We start from the raw sequence: 21,092 nt of genomic DNA, 5'->3' as shown, positions 1-21,092 counted from the left end.
ATTTGCATACATATATATTTTTCCAGTTCTCTTGTTGGGAAGCTGTGATTGCCTTTGTTTCCCTATTGAGGGTCAAGTCTGGGTTCACCTCTGGGTAATGTGTGAAATTGCCAAAGTTTCATACGTGACTGAGGATCTGAACCTGGGTTATCCCCACCTAATGCTGAAGACCATTTCGCACAGAATGCAGTAAGGATGCTTGAGGAATTTGATTCCTATGAAATCCTGTGACCTGATCCACATATGAATGTTCAGATTGGAACATTTATATTTTTCTGGGGGAGGGAGGGTCTCCAAATTTTGTGATAAAGTTCTTAGAGAGAATAGATTTAGAAAAGCATATAGTACTGAGGTAAAGCACCTACTCAAATACATATGTTTGTGGTGGCAATGCATATTTAACTAGAAATGTAAATAAGAATAGCCATTCAGATTTCTTTTTAAAAATATATCACAGATTCATTCAGAAATAAAACAAAATGGACTTATGAATGAACACAATGTGAAATTGACGTGAACTGGAAACAGAACGAATCATTCATCCCTACAGTGGGAAGCCCAAGGGGCACAGCTAACTCAGAGGCTTTGCCAATCATGACTCCTTGACAAATATGCCATTATGGCGTATGAGTCTGCAAACCTCTGTTGCTTGAACTTGCAACGTCTTCCACATCTGTTTATATAATCAAGTGAAGCAGGCCTCTGGCATGACTTGTTTATTTGTACCACATGATACAGACACTTCTGCACCTGTTGGCAGTTTTGCACCTTTTCAAAAGGACTCCCTGAGAAGCATTTCTCACCTTGGGCTTTTCTGATGACCACATCTGAGGTTGATAATATTGTCCCTGCCTTTTTTTTACTCAAAGGGAGAAGCAGGGGCTGGGTGGACTCCCAAAAGTTTGCTTTTCAGCAAAGGGCCTTATTTTTGTTTCTCTTGGCCTCATCCTGTTGTAACTGATGATAAGATACCGTCTGAAACAAGGGGCAATGTTCTTCTAATAATGCAAGGCTGAGGGTGGCTTCTCCTGACCTTTTCCCTCTTCTGGAGCTTTCAGTGTTTTAGTATGTGCGGCTTGCTCTGGAAAGAATTTATAATCGGGAGGCTGTCAAAGGCGGCCATTGTTCTCACTGCTCTGAACATGTGGGTCAGATACAAGTGCTTTCATATCCCCCAGAGCCAGGAGCTGGCAACAAACAAAGAGCAAGACTGAATTCTTCAGAGGCATCAGGAAAAGCGTTTTGCATATTTTTCGGCTGCTGATTGCTCCGGGAAGAAAGACATCCCCTCTTTCATAACTGGAATTTCTCTCCGAGGTAGAAAGACGCTGTCTCCTGCAGCTCGCTGCTTCGTTGTTTGACTGAGCCAAAAGCAGCAACAGCAGATTCTCTCTGCAGGTGTCCCGGGCCAGTATGATATCTAGGGGGAAATGATCAGCTCGGTGGAGTTAGACGTGCCTTGCCTGCTAACTTAAACCCAGGATCCCTTTGCTCCTATGATATGGACAATGGCCTGCATGATATGGATTTGGATGCAGAAGCAGCCATGTTTCAGGTCAATTCCTTTCTTTCTACTTCTTGGTATACATGTAAACCTATACCTGATGGAAGTGAGCTCTAGCCATAATCGATGGCTTAGTCTTTTAAAGTGCCACACATCGACACCACTTCTCTTCTTTAGAACATGTTAACCTGTTCTCTTCCAATTCTCTGTACAAATCTGGTGTGTTTTCATTCTGCACATTGCCATGGCGGATTGTGTTTTGCCTTTTAACGGTAGTTTCTTCGTAGTTACTTGGAAAATGGTTTTGGTTAGAGAGTGGCGGAAAGAGAAGTTTTGGGTGGAAGACTGACTTGTCTCTTTTTGTAAGCGTAAAAAGGCGATACAAGAATGGTGCTGGCTGTGGTGATGTGTACATTTTACCACACTGACTCCTCTGGTATTGGAAACAGACAATTGGGCTGGCTGGTTTTTTTTTTTAAGATGGACAAAACTGTTTTGAGAGAGAGGCATTGTCCGTAGTGCATGTACACATTTTGTTTGCCCCGTGGGTGTTTCTAGTTAAACTGTTTTCTTTCTACTGTTTCGAAAACCTGCAAAACCTATTGGATCAGAGACAGCCATGATACAAAAGAAATGTGTGTGAGTACCAGGGTGAACAATGCCTCCAGGATACCACTTTCAACTCCCTTAGAAAAATATCTCTCTGTCCCCAGCTGTAGGTTCTAGGCATGCTAGATTCTCAGAAAGTTATTGCTGTTTGCATTAAAGGTATTTCTTTAAAAAACAACAACACTTTGTATGTGTGTGGGTGTGTTTGCTTCGTCCACATTAGGAGACTGAGGATGTGGAGAGTCCCAAGCGCAGCATCCGTGACAGCGGCTATGTAGACTGTTGGGACTCTGAACGCAGCGATTCCCTTTCTCCTCCCCGCCACGGAAGAGATGATTCTTTTGACAGCCTGGATTCCTTCGGCTCCCGCTCCCAGCAGACGCCGTCTCCAGATGTGGTGCTGAGAGGAAGCAGCGATGGTAAGCTGTTCTCTCCAGGGCTCCTTTTGAATGTGACACACAGCTCTTCTGGTGTGAAATAGCCGGTGTGCTGCCGCTGGAGAAGCTGGCTTGAGTTTTGGAAGCGTGATGTGCCTTGAAGTCAGAAGGGAACTCTCTCTGAATGGCAATTTATGGTCTAGAGCTTTGGGGGGGTCACACTATGGCGGAAGCTTTTTGCCTCATAACTACAAGCTGTGGCAGGGTGGGGGATGTCATAGCAGTCAAATTTATGTGGTGGCACTTCTTGGGCCTGAAATGCAAGGAGATCATCATCATCATCATCTGACCAGGTCTCCCCACCTACTGCGGGCGGCTCCCAGCAGAATATTTTAAAAAACGATAGAACATCAAACATTAAAAGCTTCCCTAAAAAAGGGATGCCTTCATATGTCTTCTAAAAGTCAGATAGTTGTTTATTTCCTTGACATCTGATGGGAGGGCATTCCACAGGGTGGGTGCCACTACCAAGAAGGCCCTCTGCCTGGGTCCCTGTAACTTCACTTCTCGCAGGGAGGGAACTGTTAGAAGGCCCTCGGAGCTGGACCTCAGTGTTCGGGCTGAATGTTGGGGGTGGAGGCACCCCTTCAGGTACACTGGGCCAAGGCCATTCAGGGCTTTAAAGGTCAGCACCAGCACTTTGAATTGTGCTCGAAAACATACTGGAAGTCAATGTAGGTCTTTCAGGACCAGTGTTATGTGGTCTCAGCAGGCACTCACAGTCACCAGTCTAGCTGCCGCATTCTGGATTAATTGTAGTTTCCAGCTCACCTTCAAAGGTAGCCCCACGTAGATCGCACTGCAGTAGTCGAAGCGGGAGATAACTAGAGCATGCGCCACTCTGGCGAGACAGTAAATTGATTGACATGGATTCATGGTAAGAACATAAGGGCTGGTTAGATCAGGCCAGTGACCCAACTAGTCCAACTTCATAGAACTGTAGAGTTTGAAGGGACCCTGAGGATTGTCTAGTCCAACCTCCTGCAATGCAGGAATATGCAGCTGTCCCCTATGAGTATCGAACTTGCAACCTTGGGACTATCAGTAGCCTGCTCCAACCAACTGAGCTATCCAAGGAATCATCTTGTTCTTATGGTGGCCAACCAGATGCCTATGGGAAGCCCAAAAGGCGAACCAGAGGGCAGCCGTTTTCTCCCCCACGTTTGATTCCCAGGAACTGGTATTCAGAAGCATGCTGTCTCTAACCAGGGAATCTGAGCATAGCCGTTGTGGTGAGGGGAAAAACTTAACATTTAGTTAGCAGATGATATAGCTAGTCACACATTTGCTTGCTAGTTGATTTATTTAGATATGTATAGGCCGCCTTTTAGGGTTAAACCACTTAAGAAGGCCTTCCGCACGCATGCAGATCAGTCGGCTGTGACATTAAAATGCCATTAACAATAAAATTCTAATAACTAGCAGTATCACCAATCACAACAACCTGCAGCACAGTCTAAAAAAATTAGATTAAAAAAATTACAATATTGCAGTTTTGTATCATGGAGCAGTACAATTTAAAAAATAGCATGCTCTTTTCTTTTTTAAAGAAGAAAGCAGTTTTAAATGGGTCTTTCAAGACTGGACTTGCCGATTGAAAGGTCGGCGGTTCGAATCCCTGCGGCGGGGTGCGCTCCCGCTGCTCGGTCCCAGCGCCTGCCAACCTAGCAGTTTGAAAGCACCTCTGGGTGCAAGTAGATAAATAGGGACCGCTTACCAGCGGGAAGGTAAACGGCGTTTCCGTGTGCAGCTCTGGCTCGCCAGATGCAGCTTTGTCACGTTGGCCACGTGACCCGGAAGTGTCTCCGGACAGCGCTGGCCCCTGGCCTCTTAAGTGAGATGGGCGCACAACCCCAGAGTCTGTCAAGACTGGCCCGTACGGGCAGGAGTACCTTTACCTTTACCTTTTCAAGACTGCTTAAAGACCTTAAAATGATGGGGACAAGAAGGTTTCAGTTGAAACAGTCCCATGGACACGGGGACCCCACTGAGAGTGCCCCACATGTTGTAAACTTGTACAATTTGTACGAAAATGGAAGTATACAAGTGGGATATGGGATGCAGAGCTCAAGGTGTGAACTGGTTGATATGGATGAAGGTGATCCTTCACGTCACCTGGTCCCGAGCTGTTTAGGGCAGGGACCTTCAAGATGCCATTGGACTACACCTCTTCTCCCTTGTGGTTGGACATTCTGTCTGATACTGGTGCGAATAGAGTTCAGCAACATCTGGAGAGCTACAGTTAGTAGACTTGGATCTCTGTCCCTGCCCATGTTGTTGTGCAACACTACCAAGGGACGCGGGTGGCGCTGTGGTCTAAACCACTGAGCCTCTTGGGCTCGCCAGTTGGAAGGTCGGTGGTTTGAACCCCTGCGACAGGGTGAGCTCCCATTGCTCTGTCCCAGCTCCTGCCAACCTAGCAGTTCGAAAGCACACCAGTGCAAGTAGATAAACAGGTATCACTGTGGCGGGAAGGTAACTGGTGTTTCTGTGCGCTCTGGCTTCCGTCATGGTGTCCTGTGCACCAGAAACAGTTTAGTCATGCTGGCCACATGACCCAGAAAGCTGTCTGCAGACAAATTCCAGCTCCCTCAGCCTGAAAAGTGAGATGAGCGCTGCACCCATAGTCACCTTTGACTGGACTTACCTGTCTAAGGGTCCTTTTTGCAACACTACCATCTTTGAAAAGAAAGTAAAAATGTTTAAAGGTCTTGAGTTCATTTTGTACAGTTGTTCAGAAATTTGTTTCCTTTCTCCCATATTACTTGAACTTTGGCTCATCCCATGAAGTTGAGCGTCCTGTGGCCAAATCCATGGGATGATCCTGAGTTCAAGTACTGTAGGTTCATTACTGGCTTTGATGGCTTTTTGAAAAGGATTAGTAAATCCTTGGGTTGGGGGGGTGTATCCACGGCTATTAGCCAAGGAATCTCCGTCTTCAGAGATGGTATTACTCTGAGTGTCATACACTGGAGATAAGCAACGATGGATGACCACTGCTCCTTCCAGAGACATCTGGCTGACTGCTGCTTAAAATGCTGAATGAGACAGGCAGGCTTTGATCAAACCCAGCAAGGCAGTTCTTGTGTTGTCATCTAGCTATATCTGTAGTGCAGCAGCTTGTTGAATATTTCTGCTTAAGACAGCTAAAATATTCTGCCTGCAGAGAGCTAGAGGAGTTTTTCTTGGAGCTGTGTGAACACAGCAGTTATTGTATTTCTGACCTTCAAATTCAAGATTATAATAGGAAAAACGTATTATAGGACGTCCCCGTGTGTTCTCAATTATCACTGTTAACTGAAGATTTCCCTGTGCAAGGGGCAATACTCAATTGTGTTTTTTTAAAACGTTTAATACAATAGAGATGTGGGTCATTTTTTAAAAAAAGTCTGCCCTCATTTGTGCAGTCCCATGTGCAGTGTGCAAGTGTGACCTTGTGAAACTTCAAGATGGATCTTAAAGCACAACAGCTTTCACTGACAATTTAAAAACTTGATTCTCACTCCTAAGTAGCGACTGGAATTTATGCTTCATTTGCCCATTGAATTTAAGGAGCACTTTTGTATGTGTCATGTTCTACGGCAATTGACACTCTGAAGCCTGCAAACCGTACCTTCGTTTGTGGGGGAAGAAGATAGACACCTTTGCACCAAATAATTGCAGTGGTCCTCCTACTGGCACACATGAATTAAGCATTTAAACTTGACTCCTTTCTTTCTTTTCCTTAATTTCTTTCTTTCTTTTCCACGTAGGCAGAGGAAGCGATTCGGAATCTGACTTGCCGCATCGAAAGTTGCCAGATGTGAAAAAAGACGATATGTCTGCAAGGCGGACATCTTATGGTGAACCCAAATCAGTTGTGCCTTTTAACCAATACCTCCCCAATAAGAGTAACCAGACTGCCTATATTCCGGCTCCTCTCAGGAAGAAGAAGGCCGAACGAGAGGAGTTCAGGAAGAGCTGGAGTACTGCTACTTCTCCCCTAGGAGGAGAGAGACCTTTCAGGTAAGGACTTGGCCACTTCTCAGGTTACCAAGTCAGAGCCACCTAAACCTAACAAGTGCATCTCCCATTCACAGGTGACCAACAGATGGTTTCTGGCCGTGTTCTCTCTTGCTTGATTAATTGCAAGATGGCAATCATATGGAATGCAGTTTGACTTAGAACATCACATAAACAACTCTGCTATACTTAGTTTATTGAGACATTACTGCAGAATTATAGTGGTACCTTGCAAGACGAAATTAATTCGTTCTGCGAGTTTTTTCGTCTTGCGAAGCACGGATTCCCATAGGAATGCATTGAAAATCAAACTTGCAAGACGTTTTCGTCTTGCGAAGCAAGCCCATAGGGAAATTCGTCTTGCGAAGCAACTCAAAAAACGAAAAACTCTTTCGTCTTGCAAGTTTTTCGTCTTACGAGGCATTCGTCTTGCGAGGTACCACTGTACTTAATGAGTTTTACTGTGGACATAAGGTTGTTTGACCTACTTTGCTTTTAACAAGATGCTGGGTTTCATATTAGTACCATGTACGTTACTTGAAGCCAGAACTTTGGTTCAGATGCTCTAAAACGTTCTCACGGATTGCCGTCGCGGGTGCTACAGTTTTGTTCTCATCTCTCTCTTTCCTCAATTCCCTCCCAAATCCATCATTTCCAGGAAGCCCTTGGCTTAAGGCCTAAGTCCTCATCCCTGACTAACACAAAAGCCTCATTACAGTCAAACCTCAACTCCTGAACGCCGAAAACCCGGAAGTCACTACTCTTGTTTTCTAATGTTTTTCGGAAGCCAAACATCCGACACATCTTCTGCTTGAGTGCTGGAAGCCCTTGCAACCAATCGGAAGCCGTACCTCGGTTGTCGAATATTTCGGAAGCTGAATGGGCTTCTGGAACGCATTACGTTCGGCAACCGAAGTTTGACTGTATGTATAACTGCAGTTGCTCGTATTCTGCTCTTATTGCCACTCTCTTTTCCCTTGCTGAACTACCAACTAAGTCTCAGTCACAAGGTCCTTGACACAACAACCTTCCTTTTTGTGTGTGTGCTTATTTTATCTTGAAAAGTGCCAAGGGCACTGATGGAGCACTGAAGAATAGTGAACGAAGTAGCGTTATTTATTTACTTTTTAATAGAACTATCCCACTTTATAGCCCAGAGAGGCTCTCAAAGTAGCATACAAGAGATTCTCCCACTGCCTTTGGCCACTGTCTACTAGGCATCTAGCTCACTGAAGGCCTCTGAGACAAGGCTGTAGGGCTAAGCAGCTGGAACTCACCCACCCAGTGACAAGTCTTTCTTTCTGACCATTGACAGGCAGCTGTTCTGACTGATTTGGCACAGTCACATGGACACATGCTGCCTCCTGGCAGTGATTTACATGAGCCACAACAGTCCCCGGGGTCAGATGTCATTTGCCCCATGTGTCTGCATCCATGGAGACAATGGTGCATAACGGCTCTGAGAATATCTGAAGCAGACGGAAGGTGTTTTCCCCACCTAAACGTGGTCTTTTTGAAAATGAATATCCCACCTTACTCAAGTTTTCCTTTATTTTAAATATGGATATAATGGGTTCGATCCAGACTAAGTTCATTGGACTTGGTTCCCATTGAACTTAAGCCATGATTTACTTCCTCCATTGATTTTAATGGGACTTTAATGCAACTAGTTTATTCTAGATGCAACCTGGTATGTTTCCGAGCACAATTCAAAGTCTTGGTGCTGACCTTTAAAGCCCTAAAGGGCCTCGGCCCAGTATACCTGAAGGAGCATCTCCACCCTCACTGTTCAGCCCGGACACTGAGGTCCAGCTCCAAGGGCCTTCTGGTGGTTCCCTCACTGCGAGAAGTGAGGTTACGTGGAAGCAGGCAGAGGGCCTTCTCGGTAGTGGCACCTGCCCTGTGGAACACCCTCCCATCAGATGTCAAGGAAATAAGCAACTATCTGACTTTTAGAAGGCATCTGAAGGCAGTCCTGTTTAGGGAAGTTTTTAATGTTTAATGCTGTATTGTGTTTTTAATATTCAGTTAGGAGCTGTCCAGGGTGTCTGGGGGAAACCCAGCCAGATGGGCTGGGTATAAATAATAAATTATTGTAATTAAATTATTCCAATATGTGTGCATATATGCAAAAACATGAGTGTACTGCCTTCACATCCACATGTCAAAGTTGTGGGATTTCCCCCCCTTTTAGTAATGGCTCACATTTAAAAAGCCACGTCTCCTTTTAATTCAGTGCAGAATTAACTTAACCTGATCTGCACGGTCACAAGCAGCAACAGGTAATAAATAATAAGGCAGGACTGTGGTGTGAAATAATCTGCCCTGTATGACTTGTTAGCAAAAGCCACCCTGAAACTATAGAAGAGGAACAAACCGAAGTACTGGCGCAATCTGAAGAAGAGTGGTTGGGCTGTTGCGTTTCTGCTGCAAACCCCTCTGGGAAGCCTGCTCAAACAGAAGGGAACGAAGGAGAGCCTTTACGTCAGTCTTCTACACATTCTGCCAAGAAAGCAGCGGGGCCCAGAAATCCCGAAAAAGATCCCAAGGAACTGGGCAAGCTACGAAGGATTGAGCAGGCTGGTATTAAGATCATGCCGGCTGTGCAACGCTATGGTAGCAGGTTAGCTCTCCCGCACTGCGGGACTTGGCGTGAGCATGCATTTGGTATTTGCCATGCTGTGTGGTTTTTCCTGGGTTTTGCTGCAACGTCACGAGAAAAATAACCTCATAAAATGCGCCTGTTGCTTCCTCGCCGGAATTCACTGCAAGATTTGAGAAAACAATAGCTGGGAATTGCAGGCCGGCGCGCTGTAGTATTATCTGTTATTAAACACATTCATTGCAACTGAGCGATTATGGTGCAGGAATTTTTGGCTGGAAAAGAGTTGTGTGCTCTAATTACTGTGCCCTATTAACAGGCTCTAAATGTGGAGCGGTTGAGCTTCGCTTTCGTGAATGCAAAGCAAAAATGAGGTTAAGCAGTTGCATTAAAGGATGTCTAATTTAAAACAGGAATCGTAAAAATATTCAGCTCGTTACATTTTTCTGGTAGAGCATGGAGACTGTTCAACAATTTGCTGTAAGCAAACACGTGACAATAATGTCATCAGCAGCCATCCCTTCTCTTTCAGTTGTTCAGGCACGTCTGATGTGAGGGTAGCTTGTTTGTTTCGGCTTTTCCACCTGTGGATATTGCGCACGGTGGATCAGTTAGTTGGGCTACTCTGTCAGAATACAGACATGTTTGTGCATCCATGTGCAGCTTGACACATGGAGGAGTCTGGCTTGGGGTTTCTGGCATTGCTGTTCCTGATTGCTTGTTCGTTGTTGCATTTCAAAAAATCAAGCTTGTGTATCTGTTTCAAACTCTTGCTGATGGAATAAGAACAGCAAAAGGGTGTGAGAGAATGCCCATCAAAGGTGCAGTATTTTTTTAATATAATCTTTTCATTTGATTTTCAAAGAAAAAAAGGAGAGAAATAAAAATAAAATAAACATACCTCAAAAAAAAAAAAAAAAAAACCAGTACAAAATCCAAATATTGAGATTACTCTGAATCTCCTGACTTCCCCTCATCCCTTCCATGGGTCCTTTTGATTCTATTTTCAACTGCATTTCAATACTTCTCCATTTTTTTTCATCTTCCTAAGTGTACATTCTGTTACATTACAAGTGTATTTAATATCCTGGCAATGTTTTGACCTGTTTACAATGATTCTGTATATACTTTATAAACATTTCCCATTCTTTTTATAAATTTATTGTCTTCTTGATTCCTGAGCTCCCCAGTTAGTTTTGCCATTTCTGAAATAGACTGGAAAGAGAAGCTGCTGAATTGCAACTTATTACCAAACTTAAAACCATGGAGAGACCTGGTCTGAACAAAGACGTTGGATTCTTATCTCATTATACATGACAAAGCCATTTTTCACCTTCTCACCCCTTGCTTTTTCCTGTAAGACCTATTGCAGTCGTTAAGAGTCGTCAACAGGCTCATCACAGCTATCTGCCAATCACCCATTCCCACCACCTTTCTGAGTAATACCCCTCCCCACCTTCTCACTATATAGAAGGGTATGGTAACTTCTGTTTCAGTGTATCTGAAGAAGTGTGCATGCACACGAAAGCTCATACCAAGAACTAACTTAGTTGGTCTTTAAGGTGCTACTGGAAGGAATTTTTTTGTTTTGACTATGGCAGACGAACACGGCTACCTATCTGTATTTGTATCTTATGTCCCACATCTTTTGCCCATTGTATCATCACAGATTTGACCTGTTCATCTTTTGTATCCCATCCCAGGAGCAAATTATACATTTTTTTTACAACAATTTAAAATTATCTTCTAAGATCTCTCTTTGAAATCTTGATACCTTGTAACTAAAACTTTATTTTTATCCATATTTTTTAAAAAATCATTGAATTGATGATATTCTAGCCAATCTGTTACCAGTTCTCTCAAAGGGGCAGTATTAATATTGTGATGAATTGCAGATCCAAGGGTTATGCATAAAATTGCATACAGTCAAACCTTGGGACTGCATATGAGGGGAAGAGAGAAAGAGAGAGAGAGAGAGAGAGAGAGAGAGAGAGAGAGAGAGAGAGAGAGTACCCTCAGAAGCACCGTGCCAAGTAGTTTTGCCCAGCAAGCAAGGCAGAGAGCTTAAAACCTCTTTACGTCAAGTAACCTCAAGGAGACCCAATGTGAAAAGAGCTCAGAACTTGAGTTGCTTCACCTAGTTTGCCTTCAACTACATATGGTTGAAATTGCACAAGCCAAATGCTGATAAGACAAGGGATTGCTGCAACATTTTCTTGGTATGATACCCAGTAGTACTGGTTTGCTACAGATGCAGCTGTAATAAAACTAATGGAAATGGCTTAACTGCAAGTAGGGCTGCCTGGTGCGCGCGCGCACACACACACACACACACACACGAGAGAGAGAGAGAGAGAGAGAGAGAGAGATTGTTCTAAACTCAGAGTCGCTTTGTTTGTCAGGAAAGTCCTGGTCAACATGAACAAAACAATGGACACATTAGTATCTTACTCGTGTGAACAGTGTAGCAGAGCAGCAGATTAGTGTAGCCTGAAGCTTTTATTTTTTTGTGGAAAATGGAGACAGCCATTTCCAAATCATGCTGCTCATGCACAAAAACATGTTTTCATGAGCAAGCTTGATTGCATTCAATTGCTCAAGTCAGATGCCGGCACGTCGTTGGAAGCAGCCAGGGCTGGCTCAAGGCATTTTGCCGCCTGAAGCAGGGGGCAAGATGGTGCCTGAAATATACTCGGAGTCGAGAGTGGATTTCATGTTCTTTATTCAGCTCATAGTGGTGAGGAGGAATGAAAGTTCCCCCCAAATATCTGCTTTATATACATTATTTACACAATGGGCTGCATGTGATTGGCTAATTCCAGGATTCTTCTGTAGGCCAATCAGGTTGCGGATTCACTTCCAACTGGAGCTGGATTGGGTGGCTCCTGAGGACCAGTCATACTGCTGCATTCTTCTAGGACCAATCAGACTGCGGCATTCTGAATCGTATTGTACTAGGACCAATCAGACTGCTGCATTCTGTATCCTATTCAACTCAGTACATAACAGTGCCCTTGCATTCCAAGTACAGGAACTGACCGGACTGGCAGTGGGGCAGTTCCCCCCTCCACAACTGTGCCTGGTTTTGCAGGCTGGTTTTGAGAGCTGCCATTGCATCTCTACCAGTATCCGAAACTGTAAAAAGCAAAGTTCAAGTTCCATTTGCCGAAAGTGTGCGGAGATTCGTGGGAGCTTCAGGCACACCTGGAAGTCACCGTGGGGAAGATGTGCAAGGCCCCATTTTGCAAGGGAATGCCTGAAGCCACTTTCCTGGTGCTTTTCCAACGATATCTCATGTATTCGGTTGTATGGCAGGCAATAACAGAACCCCTGTTAATCCTACACTGGGACTAACGTGTGCAATAACCAAGACAACGGTGTTTGAACAACAGCATCTGTGAGGCTTAAATGAGAACCTTGGACATGACTCAAAATAGCAATGAAACACAATGCTGTCCGTCTCTCCCTTTCTGGAGAGTTTGCAGGCTTACACTGGGTTTAATAGGTTTAGCACGTGTGCTTGGAGGAGGTTAACAACTTTTTGGTCATTATGCACAGCTCCAGCCTTGCAACTTCCAGTTCCCCCTTCAAAGCTGCAGATACAAGTGGCATAGCTGTCAACTGTTCCTTATTTGGTGGGAAAGTCCCTTATCCCAGCGCTGTGTCCCGCTGCTGTCCCTTATTGATGATGTCCCTTAAATTTCCTGGGTTTCAAAGGAAGCAGCTCCTCTCCCTCCCTCCCTTCTGGCCAGGGAGGAGGGAGGCTCCAACTGTGTTGCTTGGCTGCGTTGCTCACCCAATAAGGAGTCTAAAAATGACTGGGGGGTGGAGCTTGCATGCCTTTTGCCGATCGAATCGGCCGTGTTGCCTGGGGACTCGCCTTTGCTCAGTGCTTCCCAGCGGAGAGGTGACGGTGATTTTCCTTGCTGCATCCCCTTTGCCGGGTTGCTGTGCTGTGGGAACCACAGCTTGAGGCTTCGTTTGGCTGCTGGCTGGGTTTTCTGCCTTTGGCTCGGAGGGGCTCAAAAGTTGAACATACCTGTGTTCGGAAAATCCCTTATTTTGGTTGCTGACCCCTTATTTTCGAGGCTGCTGGTCCCTTATTTTCAAATCTGTAAATTGACAGCTATGACAGGTGGACAACTCAGTCCTTTAGCCAAGGGCAACAAAAGTTGGGGGAAGCGCTCTGGCGTCATCTTATCCGCAGGACTCCTCATGCTCTCTTCTCAAGGACCTCTTGAGCTGTCTTAGGTAGAGCAAGATGTTCAGGGTCTGCAGCAGTAAGTGATTGTTTCCTCCCCCATTGTCGTCCTGAAATACTGTATTTTCTTAGGTGCCAGGTGCAGAATTTGAAAGTGGTGGTGCTAGAAGGCAGGGAAAGCCTGCCAAAGAGGAAAGCTGTGCTTTAGCGGCAGGCTAAACACCTGCGCTGTTGTGTGTCCTTTCCCCTACCTTTCTGAGCCCCATCTGGTTGTGAAAGACCCAAGATGAACTTAATTAGTTTTCTTCTTCTTTTTTAAATACACGTGGTTGCAGAGAGGAGGAAGGAAACTTAAATAATAATAATAATGTTAAGAGCATTTAGAAATCTCCTTTTTCTTTCCTGCTGGTGTTTTCCACTGATTTGTCTGATACAGTCAGCCAAACTATTCCATAGTGAGACTCTACAGGCATGCATATTCCTGAGGAGAAACTTCTCTGTGTCTTCTGAATCAGGACATACAGTTAAGCTCTCGCCTCGCTAACCATGAGTTGTAGTGGCAGTAAAAGGGACTAGGGAGGAATAAGATAGCTGTGAGCAACTCTCTGGGAGCCCGCACATGTACATGATGTTGCTAAGCCATAGTTTGGTTAAGCATGCCATGCAATCCAGATTATAGGAACATGCAAAGCCAGCCTGGGAAGTCCCTTGGGGAAGCCATAATACTTTAAACTAGTTTATAACTGCTTTATAAACTTATTACTTGTTAGCATAAAATGAGATTTCTTGACCCTTCATGTGACGATTTGCTACGAGGTAGGCGAAAACCAAGTGGCTGGTGCCAATTTGCCAAGTGGAAAAATTCCTAGCAGGCCCCTCAACGGCGACCAACAAAGGTCCATAGCAAGGTCAAAGAACGAAACCTTATAGGGTGGGTGGGTGGGAAAACAGGAACAGCTGGCAGGCAGCAAAGAGGGAGATCCCTGGCCTATATAGGGCAGGCCACGCCCCCCCAAGCCAGCCAATTGGCCTGCTAGGGGGTGACACGGCCGGAAATCCCCCCAATCGCGCGGGGCTGGCCTCTACCCACCGCGCGCATGGAGGGGCTGTGAAGCCTGCAACTTTGAAGGCGGAAGTGGCTTTGTGCTATAAATTCTTGAATGCAAATAACTTCATTTTCCTTTGGGTTTTGTTTGAATTGGGACAATATTGCCTCTTGGGGCCTCTGGTAGACAACATTAGTCTTGGTTGATGATACTGTTCATGGTTCTTCAGAGGCTGGGATAGCCATATTATAAAAGAGGCATTTTTAAATCTTTTTTTTATAAGAGAAGTTCCATAGTTTCAGGGTGTTTCAGGGGTGGGAAGAAAGGGCACCAGTTATATTCTGCATCTTTTCTTTAATGAACTTTTTTATTTTCCCACCTCAAGGTTAATAGATGAATATCAGTGACTACAGTCCTGTTCTCTGATGTTCGTCAATGGGACCATAACCCAAAACCTTCAACAGAGGGGGCGGGTGGGGACTTCTGCTATTAATGTAAAAAAAAAGAAATTCATTTTAAGAGATTATAAGTGCTAGAAGGAAAAGTAAGAATCTAGAGAGTGTCTTTCTGTTAAGTACGTGGCCAGAAGCTGTACTGATAGTTTTTGATTAGAGGAAAAAAGAAGTGTTTGAAGTGTTTTTGAGAATAACAGTGCCTCTTTTAAATGGTGAAATGAGCAATTCTTGTTGTGCTCATGTTCGTTCCACAAATAATTAAAGCAGGAAATAAAGATCCATTGTCACTAACTGTGCATGCATGGAATTCTGGGTTTTGCAGCATGGAGTCTTAAATTATGAACGCTTCCTCTGAACTAACGGCACGTCCAGCATATTTTGTTTGCCTTTTTTAAAGAAATATGGAGAGTCGTGTTGTCTTTTTTTATTTCTCATCTGGATTTCCCATTTAACTTTGCTATGGATCAGTCAATTGCACATGTGCGAAATGGATGAGCTTACTCCAGACATCATCCTTCGCAAAGAGAACCCCTTTATGCTGAGCTATCAGCGAAATGATTCTGGGTCTGAAGACGAACGAGATGACAGGATTCCTGACCTAGAGAAGGATGATTTTGCTATACGCAGAGCAAGACTAAATCAGCCCAAACTTACGTTGCCATTTAACCAGTATCTACTTGGATCTTATGCAAACAAAGATCGAGGTAAAGTGGAAGAAGGGAAGAAACAAAAGAAAAAGCAGGAATGTTCAAGGTGTGCTATTCTACTTGTTTCTGTATTATTTAATTTGGGAATTTTTTTGCCAGGCAATGGTGTTGGCACTTCAGTGTAAGCTTCCCATTTTTCAGTGGGTTCACAGGGGAGGTGGGGGGATTCAAAGCTCTGCAAAATTTCTCTGGCTGCTCTCTTAAAAGTTGTAGGAAAGGGGAGGAGTGTCTGGGTCAGTTAAATTTGGACTGGGAACAGCAAGTGTAGAATATAAGTTGGTTGGTTTGACAGCCACTGTTCTCCTAGTCTCTTAGTTAAGGGTAGAATCTTCCACAAGACTTAAGAAAAGGATGTAATACACAGGAGACTCTGGGATTCCCTCCCAAGATTCTACTTTTTTTTAATCTAAAAAGTAGCATCAGAAACTGAAATCAGAAATGGGAGGGAGAATGGCTGTTCAATGCTTTTTTTCATTCAACATCACTTTCCTCCTGCTTGACCCCGCAATTCCTCCCACCCAGGTGGGAAAGGAACCATTTGTTTGTTTGTTTGTTTGTTTGTTTGCTTGCTTGCTTGCTTGCAGCATATATAAATATATGGTGAAAACAGATAAATTCCAGTTGCAGCTCTGTTAAAGTGGTAGTTGCAGGGATCTTGGAAGAGAAAACTCTTGACTCTTGACACATTATCTAGCTTGGCTCTAAGGGTTGTTTGTCTTTCCAAGTTGTGTTACACCAAGTTGTCAGTTTCTTTTCTGCATAATGGCTTGGGACACGTTTATTTCTGTTAATGAAGAAGCTGCAAAAACAGGTCTTGTTCACTTTGGTCAACCCCTTGTGGGGAATTCCTGCAAAGCCCTTTCTCTCTCTCTTTTTACAATAGCTATATTGAGCTCCAGGCATAATTGTGGGCTGGGTGTGGGTGATGCAACACACGAGTGGATGTTGAGCAAAATGTTTTTACTGCATAGCCAGACTGGTCTCCATTTTGCTCATTGCTGGTGTAGGTAATAATATGCATTATAGTAAAAGGCATGAACAGTGACATTTTTAGGGAGCATAAGCGATTTATTCTTTATGCTTTGAGAAATATCTGCATGCAATATTTTTAACTGGGTATAGCTTTCTTGGAGAGTGCAGAAAGTCTTTTGTAAGAACTGTGAGCTCCTGCTGCTTTTAGCCATATAAAAAGTGTTGCCTTTGTGGCGACAATATAAATACCAACATTTACAGTCCCAGCGTCTAACTGGTGACTAATGTCTTGGAATGGCATCTGAAGAACGTGTCCAAATCCTTGGATGCCGAGCTTGGGAATGTTTAGCAGTAAAAGAAAATCCCCAAGATTTGCTATATTGGGAGACAAAACTTGAATTCATTGCGGCATAGGAAGTAGACGTCATCGTAACTGTCAAAATGAGAGATTGTTAATAAATTAAATATTGTTTCAAAAATGCATCAATGGGGTTGCTTGTCTTTGCCCATAATCTGTCGTTTGTCTGTAGAAATCAGGCCTGGCCAAAGAGGTGGCATTTGGCAAGACCTGAGCTTTCTGTCCCAATGTTGCCACCATTCCTGCTTTGCTTGAAGCACTCTAGAAGGTCAGACGTAGCATGTGAGCACTCTACTTTTGCACCCCTGTCTCTTCCAGGTTAAGGAGGCCCACTGACGGCGCCATGCCAAAGAGCTTCCAAAATCTTGCTGCTAGCACTGGTAGACAATAACTATGTAAAAACGGGGGTATTGTCTCTCAATGGGGCATACCAGCCATTAGCTGAAATTGAAGCAATAGATGATTGCTTCCTCCAATATCTTTCTCTCCTCCGTTGCCCACTTCTACTCAATATTTTGATTTGGCAGGGCCAGCCCTTGCATGAGACAGAGTGAGGCAGCTGCCTCAGGCAGCAAATTCTGAAGGGCGGAAAGTGGCTAGAAAAGGGTCTGCTGTGCAGCCCCTAAACTTCCTTGCTGCCCTAAGGGTGAGGTGGAGGACTCTGTCCCATCACCAGTGCTGAAGTAAGATACATCTACCAATCTAGTCAGATTTTGTGCCCAGAATGGGGAATGCACCATCTCATCCTTTGCCTCAGGCAGCAAACTAGCTTGGGCCGTTCCTGCTATTGAGCTTGCTGCTTGTCACTGTCTGGTCCTTCAAAAGTATTCTTTGTCCTGCTGATTCTGGAATGTGCATTAAATTAGTGGACAGAAGATGGGTGTGACTTCAGCGAGGCCGATGGTGATATGCGAAGACAAACCATTCCCGCAGTCACAGAAGGACGACTCTAAGGAGAAAGGCCAATCTAAATTTCCAGATGTTCAAAGAGATGACCTGGCTAAGCGAAAAACTCAGGCTAGCCCCTCCCAACTAGATTTGCCATATTTTGTGAGAGCTACTATAACACAAGCAGATCAAGACACCTGGGACCGACTGAAAGTTTCAGGGAATTCCAGGTATGTTTCCATAGAAAGAGAGAGAAGGAGAGAGAGAATAAAGATTCATATTGCTCCTGGAATATTTGTAACTCGAATCATGGCACTCAGGAATACCAAAGGCCAGCAATTAAGACATATGCATAATATCTGCATATTATTTACCAGGGTACACAGTAAGGTCTAGTCAATAATAACTGATGTCTTTCTGTCAGTCATCTTTGTGTAGGAATGGGGAGAATCTGTCTAATTCACACTTCTTGAAACATCATGTGAACCGAAGCACATCCTTCCTTCCAAATTCACACTTCTCCTAATTTTGCCGTGCAGTTAGTTCTCCACCCAAGTAATGTGTACAAAAATGCATATGCTAGGGTAAAATGTGCATTTAAAAAATGCATATACTGGTGATAATAACGTAAAAAATGCAATTGATTAGGGGAAATTGCTTTACAAGAACGCGTATATTAACAGAAAGTTGCGTTGAATGCTGATGAATTTTCATGAGCGCTTAAAAGGAATTGCAGACAAATCTGGAGAACTGAACATAAGACCGGAAAAATAAAAAAGTGAGAGAAACCAAAAAAATTGAGAGATTCCACCCACCCCTTATCTGTATGTGTGGTCTTTGGTGTTTCCTTGGGGTTAGTGGGGTGCTGAACCTTCCCAAGCCACCAAGGGGAGTGTTGCCTGTCCATCCCCAACATAGCTAAGAATAGCATCATGGGCCATCTTAGGGGCTCCGTGCACAAGTCTCATGTTCACATCTGTGCAGGAACCAAGAATAACCCTTATCATAATCTTTAAGAGTCTAGGCTTGAAATGAAACACTTTTCTTTCCCTTAGTGTTTGTCAAGTTTCCACTCGCAGGGCTTCCCTCTTTTCTTGGCACTCCCATGCAGGAAGCAGCTGTGGCAACAAGCCTTGCTAGCTCTGCTCAGGGTTACATGGGAATATGTCTGAATCAATCATGGCTAGACGATAGCTCTCTATCTGGTTTAGTGGAAGGGCTGTGGGCACAATCTAGCAAAAAGTTTACAAAGCAAGAAAAAACTGCCGTCATAGCTATTTGCGAATGTACTGCTCAGATTTCCAAGAGACATTATGCCATCACTTGGAACCAAGCCACTTTTGTCCTTTGATAAGTTCATATAATTTTCTGGATACAGTTTGGCTTTGGTCCTGTTGTGCTGTTTACATTTTTAAATGTTGTTTTCACTCTTGGTCAGAATCATTTTTCTCCATGTTCCTTGGTTTGATAAAAAGGGGGGTGCCAGAGTCTCTTCTCACAACACCCCAATTTCTTGCATTGAGTGATTTTCCTTCTCCTCCTCCTCCTTAAAAGTTTGGTTTCTTGGTTTTCCCTCAGTCTTGTAGCTGCCTTTTTATATGCCTTTTTATTTTATTTTTTGCTTACATCTTTGTCGTTAGCGACGAGGAGCTCACGAACACCCCAGGTTCATTTCTGACCTCTGAAACGGCAGTGGAAGCTGCCGGTCGAAACCGTTTTGCAAGCCGCAAAGTGGGAATGTCCGAGAAAGCCAACGGCCCCAAGCAGAGGTTTGTGCACTTTGGGCCAGTGACAGAAATTGATCTTCATGCTTGGGAGAAGCTTTCAATTGCTAGGGCTGCGCCTAAAGATGACATGGAAGAGGCAGCCAATAGGGAAAGAGCAGGGGCTCTTGGGACCACAGCTGAAACCTCATCCTTGCTCTCTGTGAGCCATGCCAACTCTCTTGGTCATCCTGACGATGTCCACAGGCCGCATGCTAATCCCAGGTATTTAGTTTGTATCTCCATGAAAGGCACAATGGCTAGGATTGGGGCTGGGCGATACCTGGTTTGCAACATCACGCTACATCAACAGCTAAACATTGCAATATGCCAATATATCATGATATCTGAAATAAGGAGGGAGCTATGTAGAGCCACGGGTGTAGGGACCTGGGTGACGCTGTGGGTTAAACCACAGAGCCTAGGACTTGCTGATCAGAAGGTCGGCAGTTCGAATCTGCGCGACAGGGTGAGCTCCCATTGCTTGGTCCCTGCTCCTGCCAACCTAGCAGTTCAAAAGCAGGTCAAAGTGCAAGTAGATAAATAGGTACCACTCCGGCGGGAAGGTAAACGGCGTTTCCATGCACTGCTCTGGTTCGCCAGAAGCGGCTTAGTCATGCTGGCCACATGACCTGGAAGCTGTACGCCGGCTCCCTCGGCCAATAAAGCGAGATGAGCGCCGCAACCCCAGAGTCGGCCACGACTGGACCTTTACCTTTATGTAGAGCCACTGGCTGGCATCATGGTTTTCCCCTGCATCGTGATTTTTGGATTGCACACACAAACACATATCATGATTCAAAATAGATTGCGAGGTCAAAAACTATGAAACTGGTATCATGATATAGACTTCAAACCGGTTTGGGATGATATATCGATCTATCGCCCAGCCCTAGCTAGGATAGGATTTAGAGAGAGAGCACTCATGTATGTAAGCACGAACCCAGAAGTTCCATATGTACAGCTGCCCCTACCTCTGCAAGAATCTCCCGTTCAGATAATGCCTGCTGTTTAACAGCCAGGCACAAGAGGAATTTGATGGGCAATTTGTTAGCTTCTAACAACTAACTAGTTCTGTTTTTGCGACAGGTGTGTGCATGCATGAGCAATCTTTCCCCCCATTTCCCGTCAAACCTCTCAGCATCTGTTATCCCATGGGTGGTATTCAGTGCTAGTTCTCTTTGGATTAAACCCATTGAGATTATTAGACGTAACTAACTTAGGTTCATTAATTTCAGTGGGTTAACCCTGCCTAGGACTTACTTGAATACAACCTCGTACAGTACTACTGTCTGGAGGCCTATTAAGAGAACGGCTCAATCCATTGGAGTGGCAATGGGAAGCCACGGTGAAGAGAAGATTATTGGCTGGCGGGTGGGGAGACACCGAAAACCCGGAAGTAATTGTTTCCGTTTTCAAATGTGCCTTGGAAGTCGAACGGCTTCCTGTGATGTTTTTCCACTTTCCCCCACTGAAGTTACACTGAAATCCCTTGGAACGGATTTCGTTCAAAAACCGAGGTTCTGCTGTAAATAAATATATCTTATT

At 44.4% G+C, this 21,092-nt stretch overlaps 1 protein-coding gene across 18 annotated transcripts in view; it reads left to right on the top strand.

Moving 5' to 3' along the window:
• LIMCH1 (LIM and calponin homology domains 1) overlaps nt 1-21,092 on the top strand; it is a 219,256-nt gene that overhangs the window by 150,941 nt on the left and 47,223 nt on the right. For 10 of the 18 annotated variants that reach the window (XM_083754797.1, XM_083754795.1, XM_083754793.1 and 7 more), the window contains exons 7-12: nt 2,337-2,532; nt 6,303-6,555; nt 8,894-9,175; nt 15,325-15,609; nt 17,760-18,011; nt 19,422-19,769. In XM_083754797.1, coding sequence (XP_083610923.1) covers nt 2,337-2,532; nt 6,303-6,555; nt 8,894-9,175; nt 15,325-15,609; nt 17,760-18,011; nt 19,422-19,769 — 1,616 coding nt within the window. The remainder of the gene's footprint in view (nt 1-2,336; nt 2,533-6,302; nt 6,556-8,893; nt 9,176-15,324; nt 15,610-17,759; nt 18,012-19,421; nt 19,770-21,092) is intronic. The other 8 variants (XM_083754798.1, XM_083754796.1, XM_083754808.1 and 5 more) reach the window with 3 other exon arrangements.

Source organism: Podarcis gaigeae (genome assembly GCF_964106915.1).
Source record: "Podarcis gaigeae genome assembly, chromosome: 9".
NCBI classification, from domain to species: domain Eukaryota; kingdom Metazoa; phylum Chordata; class Lepidosauria; order Squamata; family Lacertidae; genus Podarcis; species Podarcis gaigeae.
This window is presented reverse-complemented; position numbering and strand designations above follow the sequence as displayed.